General features: G+C 40.8%; 7 protein-coding genes across 7 annotated transcripts; 6 read left to right on the top strand and 1 right to left on the bottom strand.

The window, feature by feature from the left end:
- The first annotated feature begins 584 nt into the window (after positions 1–584).
- LOC149091011 (protein TsetseEP-like) lies at positions 585–1,588 on the top strand. Its single transcript, XM_089261867.1, has 2 exons — positions 585–1,054; positions 1,128–1,588. Exons 1-2 carry the CDS (start codon positions 686–688, stop codon positions 1,515–1,517), a joined length of 759 nt encoding a protein of 252 aa, XP_089117993.1. The 5' UTR covers positions 585–685; the 3' UTR covers positions 1,518–1,588.
- Positions 1,589–2,930: 1,342 nt separating this feature from the next.
- LOC149091010 (uncharacterized) lies at positions 2,931–4,291 on the top strand. The gene is made up of 2 exons (XM_089260854.1): positions 2,931–3,382; positions 3,456–4,291. The coding sequence occupies exons 1-2, from the start codon at positions 3,014–3,016 to the stop codon at positions 4,206–4,208; spliced, it is 1,122 nt and encodes a 373-aa protein (XP_089116980.1). The 5' UTR covers positions 2,931–3,013; the 3' UTR covers positions 4,209–4,291.
- Positions 4,292–5,020: 729 nt separating this feature from the next.
- Muc55B (Mucin 55B) lies at positions 5,021–6,911 on the top strand. Its single transcript, XM_089260853.1, has 2 exons — positions 5,021–5,532; positions 5,632–6,911. The coding sequence occupies exons 1-2, from the start codon at positions 5,143–5,145 to the stop codon at positions 6,616–6,618; spliced, it is 1,377 nt and encodes a 458-aa protein (XP_089116979.1). The 5' UTR covers positions 5,021–5,142; the 3' UTR covers positions 6,619–6,911.
- A 492-nt stretch (positions 6,912–7,403) lies between these two features.
- Positions 7,404–9,072, top strand: LOC108655142 (uncharacterized). Its single transcript, XM_018106865.3, has 2 exons — positions 7,404–7,887; positions 8,768–9,072. Exons 1-2 carry the CDS (start codon positions 7,462–7,464, stop codon positions 8,972–8,974), a joined length of 633 nt encoding a protein of 210 aa, XP_017962354.1. The 5' UTR covers positions 7,404–7,461; the 3' UTR covers positions 8,975–9,072.
- On the bottom strand, positions 9,039–10,088 carry LOC108655144 (protein TsetseEP). Its single transcript, XM_030382424.2, has 3 exons — positions 9,760–10,088; positions 9,359–9,676; positions 9,039–9,299 (listed from the first exon to the last, which is right to left on the bottom strand). The coding sequence occupies exons 1-3, from the start codon at positions 9,799–9,801 to the stop codon at positions 9,099–9,101; spliced, it is 561 nt and encodes a 186-aa protein (XP_030238284.1). The 5' UTR covers positions 9,802–10,088; the 3' UTR covers positions 9,039–9,098.
- Positions 10,089–11,159: 1,071 nt separating this feature from the next.
- Positions 11,160–12,118, top strand: LOC108658465 (uncharacterized). Its single transcript, XM_030382487.2, has 3 exons — positions 11,160–11,322; positions 11,393–11,725; positions 11,786–12,118. Exons 1-3 carry the CDS (start codon positions 11,269–11,271, stop codon positions 12,089–12,091), a joined length of 693 nt encoding a protein of 230 aa, XP_030238347.2. The 5' UTR covers positions 11,160–11,268; the 3' UTR covers positions 12,092–12,118.
- A 1,141-nt stretch (positions 12,119–13,259) lies between these two features.
- LOC108655143 (uncharacterized) lies at positions 13,260–13,977 on the top strand. Its single transcript, XM_018106866.3, has 2 exons — positions 13,260–13,405; positions 13,478–13,977. Exons 1-2 carry the CDS (start codon positions 13,340–13,342, stop codon positions 13,775–13,777), a joined length of 366 nt encoding a protein of 121 aa, XP_017962355.1. The 5' UTR covers positions 13,260–13,339; the 3' UTR covers positions 13,778–13,977.
- The last annotated feature ends 1,455 nt before the right edge of the window (positions 13,978–15,432 follow it).

The following is a 15,432-nucleotide window of genomic DNA, read 5'->3' as shown; positions in this document are numbered from 1 at the left end:
GAAGAATATGCACAGACAAATAATAGAAAATCAATATAAATACATGTAAGTGTAAATTAATTTCAAAAATAGTTAAGAATGTCAAGCGCAAGACTAAATATTTACTTAATAATTGTGTTCGGGCTATACAATGGTTGCTTATCTACAAGTGGAGCTGACCAATGATAAAGGCGGATGACGTTCCTCAACCTTATCAATATCGGGCAGCGCTACCTATACTAAGTGGACAACTAAAACTTTTTTAACTGTCAGATATATTTCACTAGAATAAACACTTGATGGATATACACTGGATTGATGTCAACAATAATATAAGAAAAATTATAGGCAGGACACAATAATAAATATTTGGTGAATCATAGAAATTATGTCAATTGTCCATTTCAATGAATGGATTGTGATTTGCAGAAAACTCTTTAAGTTTGTGTGAAAATAATTTATGATATCTATCTGGGTTTTCGGGAACCATATTGATTTCAGATTAAAGTCACACGGTAGCAGATGATAAGACCGATAGTGTTAGCTGGCATCGATAAGGCGTACGGCTTAAGTGATAAAGCCAAAATTTTAAATAAAATGCTTCTGTCGCTTGCCCCATTGCCTCAATAACGAATCCGACGTTCATAGCAAACGAATCAAAAATCGTGTTAGCCATCTACCAGAAAAACTAAACGAAATATTTAACATGTTTACGAAAGTGTGTGTTCTGCTCCTGGCCATTGGCCTGAGCCAGGCTGTGCGCCTGCCCCTGCTGCCCGAGTCGCCGATGATTAAGCTCATGATGCGTTCCAGCGACACCAACCAGAACGATCCCCAACGCTCCCTCTCCTGCTTCAACGAGTATCTGCCTCTGTTCAACCAGGCCAATGAGAACTTCCAGGCCGCCTATGCCAAGTGCTTGTCCGATGCGGACGCATCTCGTGCGGGCATCGATGAGAGCACCAAGGAGGAGCGGGCGCAGATCGACGGATCGGCAACATCGGCCTGCCAGGCTCTGGATACTTGCAGCAAGAACTCTGACTCCATCAAATATTTCTCTTGCTACTCCGAATCGGTAAGTGAATCTTTTCATTGGACAATTGAATCAAACGGATTATTCTAATGGGGCTCCATTTGAAAATTTACAGGGCGGTGAGAACACCAAGGCCATGTACGAAATCTCGGCCAATGCTGCGGAGTGGTTGGCTAAGGTGCAAGAGGAATACCGTCTAATCGATGTCAACGAATTCGCATGCACCAACAAAACTCAGCGCGACCATGTGGTGGAATCAGCTATCATCTATCAGAACTTTGACAGGTGCCTCCTCGGCTTGGAGCCACTGACCACTGTTCCACCCGCTGAATCCACCCCAGAGCAAAGGACTGCCGCTGAAGATGAAGATGAAAATGAAGGTCAAGATGAAGTTGAGGATGAAGATGAAGATGAAGATGAAGATGAATTTGAAGATGTAAATGGTAAATTGGCTCAAGCGCTACTAAATATCTTCAAAAAACATGACTATTCAATAATCTATTAAATACAAGTATTATTTATACAATTATATTTATTGTCAAAAAAAAAAAAAAAATACATATATATTTCACTGCATATCCAGTTCCAATTGTTAAATTTTTCTAGATTATTTCAATAAATAACTATTTTTAACAATGGACTCGGCTGATCGTGAGTTTCTTTAGAATTGAGGAAAACTAATCATTCAAGTGAACTATGTAAAAATAATAATAAAGTAATAATAATAATAATAATAATAAAATAATAATAATAATACAAAAAAAAAAAATAATAATAATAATAATAATAATAATGTTAGGCCTTAGGCAATCAATGCATTTTTTTTTTTTTTTTTTTTTGGCATATTCCTAGTCTATATCCCATGAAATTACTATCATGGGCCTTGGTTGACACTTAGAAAAAGTAATTCAATCTAAGAAAAGCTCGATGTATTGCAATAGATTATCGTTACAAGAAAATTATTTTAAGGTGGTTTTGAAAAGTCTAAATCTGTCGAACGCTTCAATCAATCAACTATCAATCCCCCGAGAGTAAATATTTCAATATGCACAGGATTTCTACGACGACTTGCGCTGCCTTCGCTTTACCTAATTTCTATGTAAACTGTTGAGTCTTATTAGATTAGATCAATCCATGACCCTCACACTTAAGAATCGCAGCATATGGACGGGCAAATACTAGGAAATCAAAATAAGTAAATTAATTTCAATAATAGTAAATAGTTATATGTTTGCCTAATAATTGTGTTCGTCCAATACAATGGTTGCTTATCTAAGATTATGTGTGTGCGTATCTGATAAGTGGAGCTGACCAATGGCAAAGGCCGATGACGTTCCTGAACCTTATCAACATCGCGCCTAAGAGCAGCGCTACCTACATTAAGTGGACAACTAAATGATTTTTAACTGTCAGATACATTTCACTAAAAAACAAAAGGGTGATAAGTATTTAAAATAAACACTTGATAGATATACACTGGACTGAAGCTAAAAATAATATACCAAAATGATAGACAGGACACAAGGCCTTCACTGCAAATATATAAAAAAAAATGATCAGGAAATCAACGAAATGTCTTAAAAATTTGCACAGAGTTCTTTGGGTTTGTGTAAATATAATTTATGATTTCTATTTGCGTTCTCGGGAACCACAATGATTTCAAAGATTAGAGTGACGCGATTGGGGGATCGTCAGCAACTGCTTAATTGTTTCATGGGAAGTGTTTTTCCCGCCGCCGGAGCTGTGGCAGCCGATGATAAGAGTCTCAGCTGGTATTGATAAGGCGTAATAGCTTAAGTGATAGAGCCAAATCTAAGGTAATATCTTGGCCATAACATGACGCCGTATCTCTGGAGTAGCAGCACAACAACACTTGAGCAGCGCACCTATAAATGCTGATGTCGCTTGGCCCATTACCTCAATAACGAATCCGACGTTCATAGCAAACGAATCAAAAATCGTGTTAGCCATCTAGCAGAAAAACCAAACGAAATATTTAACATGTTTACGAAAGTGTGTGTTCTGCTCCTGGCCATTGGCCTGAGCCAGGCTGTGCGCCTGCCCCTGCTGCCCGAGTCGCCGATGATTAAGCTCATGATGCGTTCCAGCGACACCAACCAGAACGATCCCCAACGCTCCCTCTCCTGCTTCAACGAGTATCTGCCTCTGTTCAACCAGGCCAATGAGAACTTCCAGGCCGCCTATGCCAAGTGCTTGTCCGATGCGGACGCATCTCGTGCGGGCATCGATGAGAGCACCAAGGAGGAGCGGGCGCAGATCGACGGATCGGCAACATCGGCCTGCCAGGCTCTGGATACTTGCAGCAAGAACTCTGACTCCATCGAATATTTCTCTTGCTACTCCGAATCGGTAAGTGAATCTTTTCATTGGACGATTGAATCAAACGGATTATTCTAATGGGGCTCCATTTGAAAATTTACAGGGAGGTGAGAACACCAAGGCCATGTACGAAATCTCGGCCAATGCCGCGGAGTGGTTGGCTAAGGTGCAAGAGGAATACCGTCTAATCGATGTCAACGAATTCGCATGCACCAACAAAACTCAGCGCGACCATGTGGAGGAATCAGCTCTCATCTATCAGAACTTTGACAGGTGTCTCCTCGGCTTGGAACCACTGACCACTGCTCCACCCACTGAAGAACCAAGCACTGCTGCTCCCCCTGAGCCCACTCCAGAGCCAAGCACTGCTGCTCCCCCTGAGCCCACTCCAGAGCCAAGCACTGCTGCTCCCCCTGAGCCCACTCCAGAGCCAAGCACTGCTGCTCCCCCTGAGCCCACTCCAGAGCCAAGCACTGCTGCTCCCCCTGAGCCCACTCCAGAGCCCAGTACTGCTGCTCCCCCTGAACCCACTCCAGAGCCAAGCACTGCTGCTCCCCCTGAGCCCACTCCAGAGCCCAGTACTGCTGCTCCCCCTGAACCCACTCCAGAGCCAAGCACTGCTGCTCCCCCTGAACCCACTGAAGAGCCAAGCACTGCCGCTCCCGCTGAGTCCACCCCAGAGCCCAGCACTGCCGCTCCTGCTGAGTCCACCGAAGAGCCAAACACATCGCCCGAAACCGAACCGACTGCTCCAAATGAGAACATGCCCGAGGAGGATCTGTCCCGTCTGTCCAAGGAGCAGCAGAGGATCAAGCAAATGTTGGATGAGATAAAGAATTGGTTCAAGCGCTACTAAAGCACTTCAAACAAGAAAAGTCCATTACAAATTCAGCATAAATACTATTAATTAATCTATTAAATACAAGTATTATTTATGAAGATCGTATGACTTTTTTCTTGTTGCCAAAAAAAAAAAAAAAAAAAAAAAATTATTTCATTGCATATTCAGTTCCAATTGTTAAATGTTTGTAGATTATTTGAATAAATAACTATTTTTAACAATGGACTCGGCTGATCGTGAGTTTCTTTAGAATTGAGGAGAACTGAACATTCAATCGAACAATGGAAAATCTTAATTTATTTAATCAAATAATAATTGAGTTTAATTGGAATGGCGCAACTTTAAACTGTCTCAGCGATTGGAATCGTCTAGTCTATAAATAAAATTACTATCTAATAGACTTTCTTTCAGCTCTTTACTATGCTAACAATATTTTTTGTAAAATTCATAATAAACGTAGATTTGGACTAAGAACTTATAAATGCCTATAGTTTATCGCCTTGATAAGTTTCACTGTGTCAGCTCATAAAATTTGTAGTAGTAACTACAGTGATACCTCCACTGGTGCACCTGAGCGATAATTGTAGTAGTTAGCCTTATCTAGTGCCGGCCATGCTCATGCATTGGCCAAACGTGTTGGCCTTGTGATAATATTGACAACACTCACTGGACTAGTGATAGCTAGTGTCTTCTTCATAATTGTCTTCGGAGCGATGCAATCATTATACGAGGTTTGCGCATTTGATTAGTTTTTAATCTAAAATCTATTCGAAACTTCCTCTAGATAATTGTTCATGCAGTCCAATTTTGGCAGCTATATAAGCAATGCCCGCATAATTTGGCAATCAGTTCAGTTAATACATTCGCCCACGTCAAGGATATATTCATAATTTGGAATAGCTGTGCAGAAAAATAATCACAAAAGAAAAAAAATAAAAAAGTGTTCACTATGAAATATACAATTGCTCTGTGCTTGGTGCTAGTTGCTGGCTGCAATGCCTTCTACGCCACCCAGGATGTTGACTTCCAGCCATTCCTGACGCGCCAGCAAAATGCGATGCGGTTCTTGATCTCTGCTCAAGCTGCCAATACTGATGCCGATCTGGTCAGCATCTGCTTTGGTGAATACCTCGACAGCCAGCAAAATGCCATGGGTAGCTACAACAAAATATACACCGGCTGCGTGAACACAGCTCAATCGGAAAAAAATGAGTTGACCTCTCAGAGTGCTGCGATACGCAAGGACTTGCTGTCGCGCAGCGATAACATGTGCGGTGTCCTCAGCAGCTGTGATAAATATGTCGATGGCCTCCAGTTCTTCGATTGCTACCGCAATGCTGTAAGTACTCATTCCTTATTTATGATCCTAACGAATCGATTAATATGTCGCTTCGTATCTAATAAAATTTTACTACTTCTTATTTGAACTATTTTTCAGTCCACTGACAGCTACAAAATAATGTTCACACTGAACAGCGATGCGAATATTCAATTCAATACGATTTCTGCTAAGTACGATATCATCAATTTCGATTTGAAAACATGCGTGGATACTGCTCGTCTGGATTATGCACGTGAACTTGAGAAATGTGATTCAGATTTCAATGCTTGCCTTAATGGTGGTGTTGAGCCAAGTACTACTGAAGCCCCAGTCGTCACTCCCGAGCCTCCAGTTGCCACTACAGAGGCTCCAGTTGTCACTACCGAGGCTCCAGTTACCACTACCGAAGCTCCAGTCGTCACTACTGAAGCTCCTGTCCCCACTACCGAGGCTCCAGTCGTCACTACCGAGGCTCCAGTTGTCACTACCGAGGCTCCAGTCGTCACTACCGAGGCTCCAGTCGTCACTACCGAGGCTCCAGTTGTCACTACAGAGGCTCCAGTTGTCACTACCGAGGCTCCAGTTGTCACTACCGAGGCTCCAGTTGTCACTACCGAGGGTCCAGCTGAAACTACCGAAGCTCCAGTCGACACTACCGAGGCTCCAGTTGTCACTACCGAGGCTCCAGTCGTCACTACCGAGGCTCCGGTTGTTACTACCGAGGCTCCTGTCCCCACTACCGAGGGTCCAGCTGAAACTACCGAGGCTCCAGTCGTCACTACCGAGGCTCCAGTTGTTACTACCGAGGCTCCTGTCCCCACTACCGAGGGTCCAGCTGAAACTACCGAGGCTCCAGTCGACACAACCGAGGCTCCAGTTGTCACTACAGAGGCTCCAGTCGTCACTACCGAGGCTCCAGTTGTCACTACCGAGGGTCCAGCTGAAACTACCGAGGCTCCAGTCGACACAACCGAGGCTCCAGTTGTCACTACCGATACTACCGAACCCCAAATAATCACTACAGAAGAGTTGCCAGAAGAGGACATCCATATGCTGTCGTTGACCTTCAGCAAGCTTATGAATAAGCTAAAGCGTGCTTTCTAAACTTGCCCCTGATTGTAAAGTGAACTAGCATGGTTCGTCGTATATAAAAAAAAAAACCTTTGAATTCATAATTTATTAATAGTTGAATGTAATGAAATGAGTGGAGGGGCTGCATACTTTTAGGATGGAAAGAAATTCAATTCATTCATTAAGCTTATCAGTTGTTTGCATACTCAGGTAATAAGCGAAGACATGTATATGGTATATAGGTATTTTTATGACATGATAAGATAAATGGCTATGCATAATAATTTTCAATAACAAATTCTAATTTTTCAATGATTGGAAACGCATATAGTTCGTTATTAATCCTACTTTAGGGAAAGTATGAATCACATGAATAGTTCATATGACTGAACAAATGATTAATTTTTCTTTCTGTGTAGAATGGATGGATCAGCAACGATCAGAAACTAATTGCACTTCATCTACTGTGAGTGAATTTTCGTTTTAGAATACTCTTTATACTTCAGTGTCAGGGGCTTTAAACCCTGAGTCTTGCTTAAGTCTAGTGGTGTCTATTATATGCTCTTAAACTGTCGCTGCATTTGTAAGACTCGGCGCTCATCTCTCAACTTTTTAAGCTCACCCACGTGGCTCTATCTGTTTTTATTGCAAGGTAAATTTACAATCGATTTTATATTTTGTACGTTTCTGCCCGTCGACCAATTGTTTATCAATAATAGTCTATATACTACTACTGCTCAAATTGTATTTATGTGTTGTACTGTTTGATTGTGTGAATTAGTAGGAAATGTCAATTATACAGAATTTCAGCAATAACACTCGAGTCTCAATCGAAACGGCAAACTGTTCGAAGCGCCATTCACAATTTATAGCTAAATGTGTGCGGTACAAGTTGAGAATCAATTGGTCGGCGAGACCAGTCGACGCCGTCTGCAACTACTCGGTCAACAGAAGCAGCATGTAGCCGCTCTGACTGCTGTGCTGCTGATGGGCATTTGCATGCGTGGAGCATGCGACACGACTCCAGGTCTGACTGCAGGCATACCCATTCCATGGCCCGACTCGACGCTCGACGAGTGTCATACGGAGTACATGCAGGCGTTTGCCAATGCCTCGAGCGTCTATGCCATCGAGTACGAGCGATGCGAGCTGACAGCGAATGAGACACAGATCGATCTCACCATCGATGTCCAGCTGGAGCGTGAGCAAATCCGGTTGGGCCACAGCGCATTGTGCAGCAATTTCGAGCTGTGCAATCAACTTGACGACGATCTCGAGTATTTGGAGTGCCACAAGGATCATGTAAGTGCTATACTCTAGGCAACAGTAGCTAAGACCTACTATATGTGCAATTAAATTTGAAGAGCACTAGCTCTCTAATCGTACACTAATAAATGCCCCATTAAGAGCTTAACTTATACTTTAAATTATGGAATCCATAAATGTAATCTCTATTGATAGTAAACAGCCATTGGAAGCATGCCTACATTTAATAATCTAATTATGCTATGCGGCGTAACAACCCCACCTGAATGTTGGCAGTTTTTATAGAACTTTTAATCTAAATCAACTCATACAACTCATACATTGACCTCAAGTGCTTGAAAGCGGAAAAATTTAGAAATTTATCAGTAAACTTATTGTTGGCAAAAACATTGGTTTGTTATTTTCTTGTCAACATTATTTACGATGGAAGTTGTAGTAGGCATTTAAATATTAAAAATAAAATTAAAAGGAGTTTTGGAAGTATGTTAACATAAAAATAAATACTTTCATTTAAAATCATATTAAAAGCTTTTATGAATATAAACTTATTAAAATAGTCCTAAATAAATGCTCATTACAAGCTTAAGATCTAAGAATAATGTCAAATAGATCAGTTTATTATCTGGGGTTCATTAATAATGTTTATGTTCTCTATAAAAACTACTTCTCATAAAAACTAAACTGTAGTTCAAGCCCAGCTAATGAAAACATTAATTGTACTTCGCCTGCCGTCGAATGATAAAAATGCCATGCCAGCTGATAACTTTATAGGATCAATTGAGTTTCGGCACTTATAAACTATAGGTTCAAAGCTCCAGGTTAAGTTTCAGTTTTTATACGTTCGAAAGTCTATTTTAATTCTCTTCAAGGCTCAATGTAAAGCTCCTCAACTAATCCATGTCTCATGCACTTTCAGGGCAACGAGAATCTGGACCTGATGACATCCATTAATTACAATGCAACAAGCGCCCACACACGCCTGCGCCAGGACTTCGATGCAGTGCAGCAGACGCTGATGTTGTGCACACTCGATGCCCAGGTGGCGTATATAGGCAGCATGCGATTGGCGAACGAGGAGCTGCAAGAGTGTCGCAGAGAGGTGGCCGCAATGGATGCGAACTGATCGATCAATACATACATATACACATATACACATATAGACATACATATATATACATATAGAAGCATCAAAATCGAATATAGATATATATTAGTAAAGCATTTGGATAGAGACTTTTGCCTATGGCCTAGGCCACCTTCGCAGCATCCTGCAGGCATTTGTCCAGTGCATCGAATAACTTTGCTGTGTCCAGGACATAGCTGCGTTCGGTGCGATTCGTGCAGAGATAACGCTCCTCGTCGATGCCATTCAGCTGTTTGGTAAGAGCCAGCGCATTTTCCGACGCATTAAACGAGATGTTGTACATCGTCATGAGCTGCTGCTTGGACTGCCAATGGAAGTTGTTGATTAGGCCATGTTGTCGCTTCGCTGCAGCACTCGACTTACCAGCTTGGCAAAGCAATCGAAGTAGTCCAGCACATTGGTGATGTTCAGGCAGCTGCCTATGTAGCCATCTATGCGCAATGCTGCCTGCCGTATCTGCTGCTGCATGCCACCCACCTGGCTGAATACGGTGTCACGCCCACTTTTCGCCTGCTGTTGGCAGTCAGCGTATGCCTTCGACCAGGTAAGGCCTACCTGCTCCAGCTCCGGCAAATATCTGGCAAAACATTGCTTCGTATTGCCCGCTCCAGCCAAATCATGATGCTCCAAATAGTCCGCCAAACTCTCCAGACTACGGGATGTCTCCGCCTGCTCTAGGCTCTATATATATATATATATATATATGTGTATATATAACTTTTCAATTTTCAAGCAAAAAGGGGAAAATCCCTTGTAATTTTTACCAGCAATTGGGTAATCAGCAAAATTGTGAATACAATTTTCATGTTTCCTGTGCGTCTGTTTGGCTTGGCCGACAACCTGATACTGCAGAAATAATAATAAGGTTCAAGGCGTAGGGCTTATTTGGCTAATATGACATTGATTCATGGCTTTTTAGTTCACGTTTAGTCGCTCCGCTTTGTTGTTATCTACAAAAAATCGTACTAAAGCCCTACAGTGCTGCTTCAACTGTGAATCGCTGAAAGTGTGCAGCATACTTTTGTATGCCACTGTACTAGTAGTAGTAGTTCTTTTTGGATATCATGATATAATTGCTGCTCATATTTGAGGCGAGTGAAGTGTAGGCATTCAGGTGCACACAGAGAAGCAGCTGGATAGGTATTAAATAGTTTGTACACTTCTCTGATAAATAATTAAATTTAAAATGCCAAGAATTTTTATACTGAGATTATTAAATATAATATAAATATAATATAAATTTTTTCGTATAGAAAAATATAAAAACAAATTTTATTTAAAAATTACAATTTTCTTCTTACCAATCATTAATTTATATTATTATTTTAATAGTATTTAATATATTTAATATTATTTAAAGCCCTAAAAAATATTAAAAAATAAAATAAAACAAATCTACAATATTAATTTGTAATAAAAGTTGTAAAAAAAAATAGTTTTTAAATTATTTCTTAATTTATTAAATAAATTAAAATATACGTAATCATTGATTTTATTCATTATATATATATTTTTTTATTATTCAACTATAATAAACTTATTAACATATGCACATTGCCCATATTAATTCGCCTCTGCATATTTTATTATTATTCATTAATCCGCAGCCTTATTATATTTGCCTTTGACAATTCATACTCGAAATGCCGAGCGGCGCATTTTTGGCATAGTTTTCGATTATTTATGAAGGCGATAGCATATGATATGCTAAAGCCGATAAGCCAAAACAATCGAGTCGTAGACACATTGGCGCATATATTGGCTTAATATTTCATTAGCCGGGCTAAAGCGCTCGAGCTGGCTGGGGCTGGGGCAAGTGTGAACGCATTTTGGGGGCGCTTATCAGTCGAATGGGCGGTTCATTGTCTATTTTTGGCCCACAGGGTCACAGCCTTATTCGCCTGTTACGTGGGCATCACAACAGCAACAAAACAAACACAAAATAAATAAATAAATAAATAAATGCACATGCAAAGCAATTTGTGGCGTCTGGCATGAGGCGCTTTGTGGTTCCGTTTCGGTTCGACTTAATGCCACCTAATTGATCGGCTTCACACACACCTTTCACCTGATGAGGCAGTTTGTTTTTATTTTATTATTATTATTATTTTTTTTGTTGGCTTGCTAAACACAATAAATTTGAGCAAAAATTCACCATTGCGAATGCATCAATCATTCCGCAATGAATTCGCCAGCGCCTCGCACCATATATAAAGCATAAGCGCCCACGGCGCTCTATCTACAGTGCTTGACGAACCGTACAGAGTCTCAACATGAAGCAGTTCTGCAGCGTTCTAGTGCTGGCCATCTTGGCCATCTTTGCTCAAGTAATTGACAGTGTGTGGGATTAGCAAATAATCAAGAATACAATTTCAAGTGCAATTTCGTTAACTGCAGGCCAAGCCGAGCACAGTGCAGACGCAGCTGCAAGGCGCCCTGGATAAATATCTGGTGCAGACGAACAGGCTGGACATGGTCTCGGCGGATGTGACCGCACAGTGTTTCGCCCTGTATTTGCCGATGCTGAACGAGGTGGCCGCCGCATTCTCCAGTTCGTATCAGGCCTGCATTAGCACCTACAACAATGAGCTGGCCAATTTGACAGCGCAGGCTGAGAAGGATCGGGAGATCTACAAGCAGGACGTGGATGGCCTGTGCACTGCCTTCAGCAGCTGCAACAACAGCACCAGCAACGACAGCACCACCTTCTTCAACTGCTACGCAAAGGCCGTAAGTGAAGGGAAGCCAAGAAGTACTCTCAAGAAATAACTCTGACTAATCTCGCTTTAGGCTCAAACCGATGTCTCCATCATCTATGATATTGCCACCAATGCGGCCAGCACGGCCAACACTCTGGCCGAGTCCATCAAAGCCAATCAGGATCTGGAATATCAGTGCACCAATACCACCGAGAGCAACTATGTGCGCGACACGGCCGCCACATACGATCTGCTCGACAATTGCCTGAAGAACGGTGTGCCAACCACATCGACAGCTGCCCCAGTGCAGAGCACTACGCAAAGTTCTCCTACGACTAGCGATGACAGTGCTACCGGCTCGACTGTTAGCGAGTCAACAACTACAGTGACAGTCTAAAGTGTATTTTATTTCAATAAAATATAGAAAAATATATGAGCATTTATTAAAAAACAAAACCAACAATGTGAAGCTGCATTTCGTTATCATTCGTGGCTTGGCACGGACACTGCATTTGACAAGCATTTCACTCTCTTTCTGGCACGCCAGTCAAGTGTCGACTGTTGCAATGTCTGGCAACGCTCAAATGCGGCAACTTTGCAGAGCACATAAATTGGGCAACTCTCTTTGTCAGCCAAGTCGAAAAAATGCTGTTTAAGCTGTCAATTAGCTGTCACTTGATAGTTCTTTATATTGTTGAAATAGTTGAGGGTGTTGCCTCTACCAATTGGCAGCTCCAGCTTATTGTTGAGCTGTCAGAGGCACAGCACCTGACTGTAGCTCTTCATGCTATAAGTTGTCAAGCTGATTGTTAACTTTGGCTTTTATTTGAGAGACAACATTTTGCTCCAAATATTTACATTACCATAATTTTTTTTTTTAATTTGATATAAATACAATATTGGGAATAACAATAAACATAAAATTTATATTTAGTTCTCTACTGTTTTCTTTATGCCTAAGATCTATTCTTCTGCTTACAATATTAAACACTGTTTTTATTTATTAAAAAGAAAATTTAAAAAAAATGAATACTGTTCTTTGATAATAAAAAAAAATAATAAAATAAATTAAAATTAAATTTAATTTAAAAAATAATGAAAAATATTCATCTACATAAATAACAAAAAAAATTATAATATTTATTTTTATAAATAAGTAATAAAATTAATTAATTAAAAATATTGAAAAACTTTTTATTTTTAGTTTTTTATTCTTATTATTTTATTTTTTTTTATTTTGTAAATATTTTACAATTTTCTAGTTGTTTTAGCAGCGTAGTTTCTTCCTGCCTTTGACTGTCTTATTATTTGTAAACGTTTTCTGGAACATCCCCCGAATACTTTTACTTCCAATCATACATATTAAATCAAGTAATCCCATAACTTAAACGATTTTTACAGTTTTCTAAAAATTTCTAATCTAAAGCTGACAAAAAATAAAATCAAATATGAAAAAACAATCTTATCAAAGCCCTCAGAAGCATAACAAAAAATCACTGACCGTTGGAATTTCGATTGTCGTAGGATCAATTTACTGTTGTTATTTACTACAATTTCGATTTTTTTGCTTTATTTTTTGGCTATAAAAGTGCCGCACAGAAAGCAATTGTGTTCAGTTGGAAATTTCGGCCGTGAAACGTTCAATATGAGATTTATTGAAAGTGTTTGCCTCTTGGCCATGGCCATTTGCCTGCTGCTGTCCGCCGTCAACGTAATGAGAATTGACCGACCCAAAAAGTACTGAGGCACCAGATTCATGCTAAACCTTACACCGTTTTAACAGGCGCTGCCAGTGCAAGTGCAATGCAACGACAACAGCAACGGAACTCAGACGCAAACCTCGTCGGATGGCCAACAGACACAGACGCAAACTGGACCCGGCTGCCAAGCACAAGCGTCGGGAGATGGACAGCAGAGTCAGAGCCAGAGCCAGAGCCAAAACAGCGATGGCACCCAGACGCAGACACAGTGCAGTGGCTCGAATTGCAGCACGTTGCCGCCGCTCTTCACGCTGAAACCACTCGAATGGAACACTCTGCCACCCATGCAATGGAACACTTTTCCACCCATGCAATGGAATTAGTAATGAACTGCTCGACGCTCCACTGCTGAGTCAACTGATATAGGAAATAAATACATATCTATATATGTACACATATTTTGACCTTGCAGTGCTTTAAGCTCCGTGTTCCATTTAATTGTGTTCAATTAATACAATAAATCTAGCTTAAGACTGTCAAGCCTTTAAGCACCTTGTCAGCTCTCGTTTGATAGTTTTTTGAATTTACATTTATTTGCATTTTGACAGTTTGCCTAAGAAGTCGAGTTGAGTCTAACGAATGGTCGCTGTTGCCATGGCAACCGCTAGCAATATGATAATAGTAATAATAACAATATAAACAAATGAAACTTTTTTTTATCACCTTATCACACATTTAATAAACAACAACCATGTTTGGGGCCTGTTGAAAATGTAATTTAATAGGAATGGCAAAAAGCTGCTTTTCGTTGGGGTTCGTTGAATATTTGATAAAGGTTTCGCATTATCGCCTAGGCTCTTACAGGCGCCAGCACATGTCGAGGGGGTTAAGCATGTGCTAAGAGACTTTTTGATATGAGCAGATAACATGCAGTCTATCCGGAACTAAACGTGGCTGGTTCAAGTCGCAAACCCTACTCGGGGCATGTGTAAAAAGTGTTTTATAGAATTAACTTTTCAAAGCACAGATGAGATTTTATACAGAGAAAAGAAGTTTAAGAAATATAAAAATAAAGCTCAGCATATGCTTTAGCTTTAGCATGGAGATATGTCAAGAGTTTATAATTCCATTAACTAATTTCATCCATAAGTTTCGCACACTTATAAAGATCCAATCAAAATCAAATGTGGTCTTAGCACAAAATATTGCTCCACTTCAGGCAATTCGCTGGCTTGCGAACGCATATTCTCGCTCTTATCTGCTGGCGCACTATATTAAACAATAATTCCCCGATTTACGCGCTGCTTAAAATTTGCCAAACTAAGAGCTGAGACTATGCGAGAGCAGTCCAATTGTTTGCATAAGACTAGCTAGACCATTTCTTCCCCTCCTGCTCGCTGCGGAAGTTTTCGACTGTCGGAAAGTGTTGCATTAGATTCTTCGCCCAGCCAGTTGCGGCTAATGCAATTTTTCGCTGCTGCGCATATCAAAACTTTTAAATGCGCACCAAAACTTTTAACTGGCGAAGCTGCCGTGCCGCGCTGCTGGAGCAACTGCATCCAATGGATGTGCCATGTCAGCGTATGCAAGTAATTGCGCATAAGCGCTACAATAATCAAAGCCAGACATGGACCTGGGACATATGCTGCGCTGATCTGGGAGCTCTACGTCGCCGTGTCGAAGCTAGCTGGCTTTTAACTCATTTTCTGATTAAAATCTTGGCCATTAAGCGCGAGCGCTCAAATCGGACTAAACTTTTTTAATGGTTTGGCCTGGGTTTGCTAGTCGCCGTGTTGGCATGTACCTATCTCTGCTTCTCCACCCCCTCTCTCTCTCGCTCTCTCTCGTTCACTCCATCTCCCTCGCTGCTGCTCTGTCAGTCATGCTCTGAGGTGGCGCTGAAATTGGCGCCTGCAATGAACGACATGGCTCTGAATTCGGGCTAAAATTAAATTAAAACTGTCGCGCAAAATGGGCGCAGAAAAAAGCGAAGAAATAAAGGAGCAAAGGCAACCAGGCAGCAGTTGAAATTGTGAAA

This window comes from Drosophila navojoa, chromosome 5 (assembly GCF_054131105.1).
Source record: "Drosophila navojoa isolate 15081-1374.11 chromosome 5, UAZ_NAV_1.0, whole genome shotgun sequence".
Classification (NCBI taxonomy): Eukaryota; Metazoa; Arthropoda; class Insecta; order Diptera; family Drosophilidae; genus Drosophila; species Drosophila navojoa.
The sequence above is the reverse complement of the archived record's forward strand: the minus strand, read 5'-3'. Positions and strand labels throughout refer to the sequence as shown.

What these genes read in the sequence shown, in the direction of transcription:
- LOC149091011 (XM_089261867.1), top strand. Translation starts at nt 686, where the DNA reads ATGTTTACGAAAGTGTGTGTTCTGCTCCTGGCCATTGGCCTGAGCCAG. An exon ending in TCTCTTGCTACTCCGAATCG is followed by an intron (nt 1,055 to 1,127) that starts GTAAGTGAATCT and finishes GAAAATTTACAG; the next exon opens with GGCGGTGAGAACACCAAGGC.
- LOC149091010 (XM_089260854.1), top strand. Translation starts at nt 3,014, where the DNA reads ATGTTTACGAAAGTGTGTGTTCTGCTCCTGGCCATTGGCCTGAGCCAG. An exon ending in TCTCTTGCTACTCCGAATCG is followed by an intron (nt 3,383 to 3,455) that starts GTAAGTGAATCT and finishes GAAAATTTACAG; the next exon opens with GGAGGTGAGAACACCAAGGC.
- Muc55B (XM_089260853.1), top strand. Translation starts at nt 5,143, where the DNA reads ATGAAATATACAATTGCTCTGTGCTTGGTGCTAGTTGCTGGCTGCAAT. An exon ending in TCGATTGCTACCGCAATGCT is followed by an intron (nt 5,533 to 5,631) that starts GTAAGTACTCAT and finishes ACTATTTTTCAG; the next exon opens with TCCACTGACAGCTACAAAAT.
- LOC108655142 (XM_018106865.3), top strand. Translation starts at nt 7,462, where the DNA reads ATGTGTGCGGTACAAGTTGAGAATCAATTGGTCGGCGAGACCAGTCGA. An exon ending in TGGAGTGCCACAAGGATCAT is followed by an intron (nt 7,888 to 8,767) that starts GTAAGTGCTATA and finishes ATGCACTTTCAG; the next exon opens with GGCAACGAGAATCTGGACCT.
- LOC108655144 (XM_030382424.2), bottom strand. Translation starts at nt 9,801, where the DNA reads ATGAAAATTGTATTCACAATTTTGCTGATTACCCAATTGCTG. An exon ending in TGCTGATTACCCAATTGCTG is followed by an intron (nt 9,677 to 9,759) that starts GTAAAAATTACA and finishes ATATATATATAG; the next exon opens with AGCCTAGAGCAGGCGGAGAC. An exon ending in TCGATTGCTTTGCCAAGCTG is followed by an intron (nt 9,300 to 9,358) that starts GTAAGTCGAGTG and finishes TTCCATTGGCAG; the next exon opens with TCCAAGCAGCAGCTCATGAC.
- LOC108658465 (XM_030382487.2), top strand. Translation starts at nt 11,269, where the DNA reads ATGAAGCAGTTCTGCAGCGTTCTAGTGCTGGCCATCTTGGCCATCTTT. An exon ending in TCTTGGCCATCTTTGCTCAA is followed by an intron (nt 11,323 to 11,392) that starts GTAATTGACAGT and finishes CGTTAACTGCAG; the next exon opens with GCCAAGCCGAGCACAGTGCA. An exon ending in TCAACTGCTACGCAAAGGCC is followed by an intron (nt 11,726 to 11,785) that starts GTAAGTGAAGGG and finishes ATCTCGCTTTAG; the next exon opens with GCTCAAACCGATGTCTCCAT.
- LOC108655143 (XM_018106866.3), top strand. Translation starts at nt 13,340, where the DNA reads ATGAGATTTATTGAAAGTGTTTGCCTCTTGGCCATGGCCATTTGCCTG. An exon ending in TGCTGCTGTCCGCCGTCAAC is followed by an intron (nt 13,406 to 13,477) that starts GTAATGAGAATT and finishes CCGTTTTAACAG; the next exon opens with GCGCTGCCAGTGCAAGTGCA.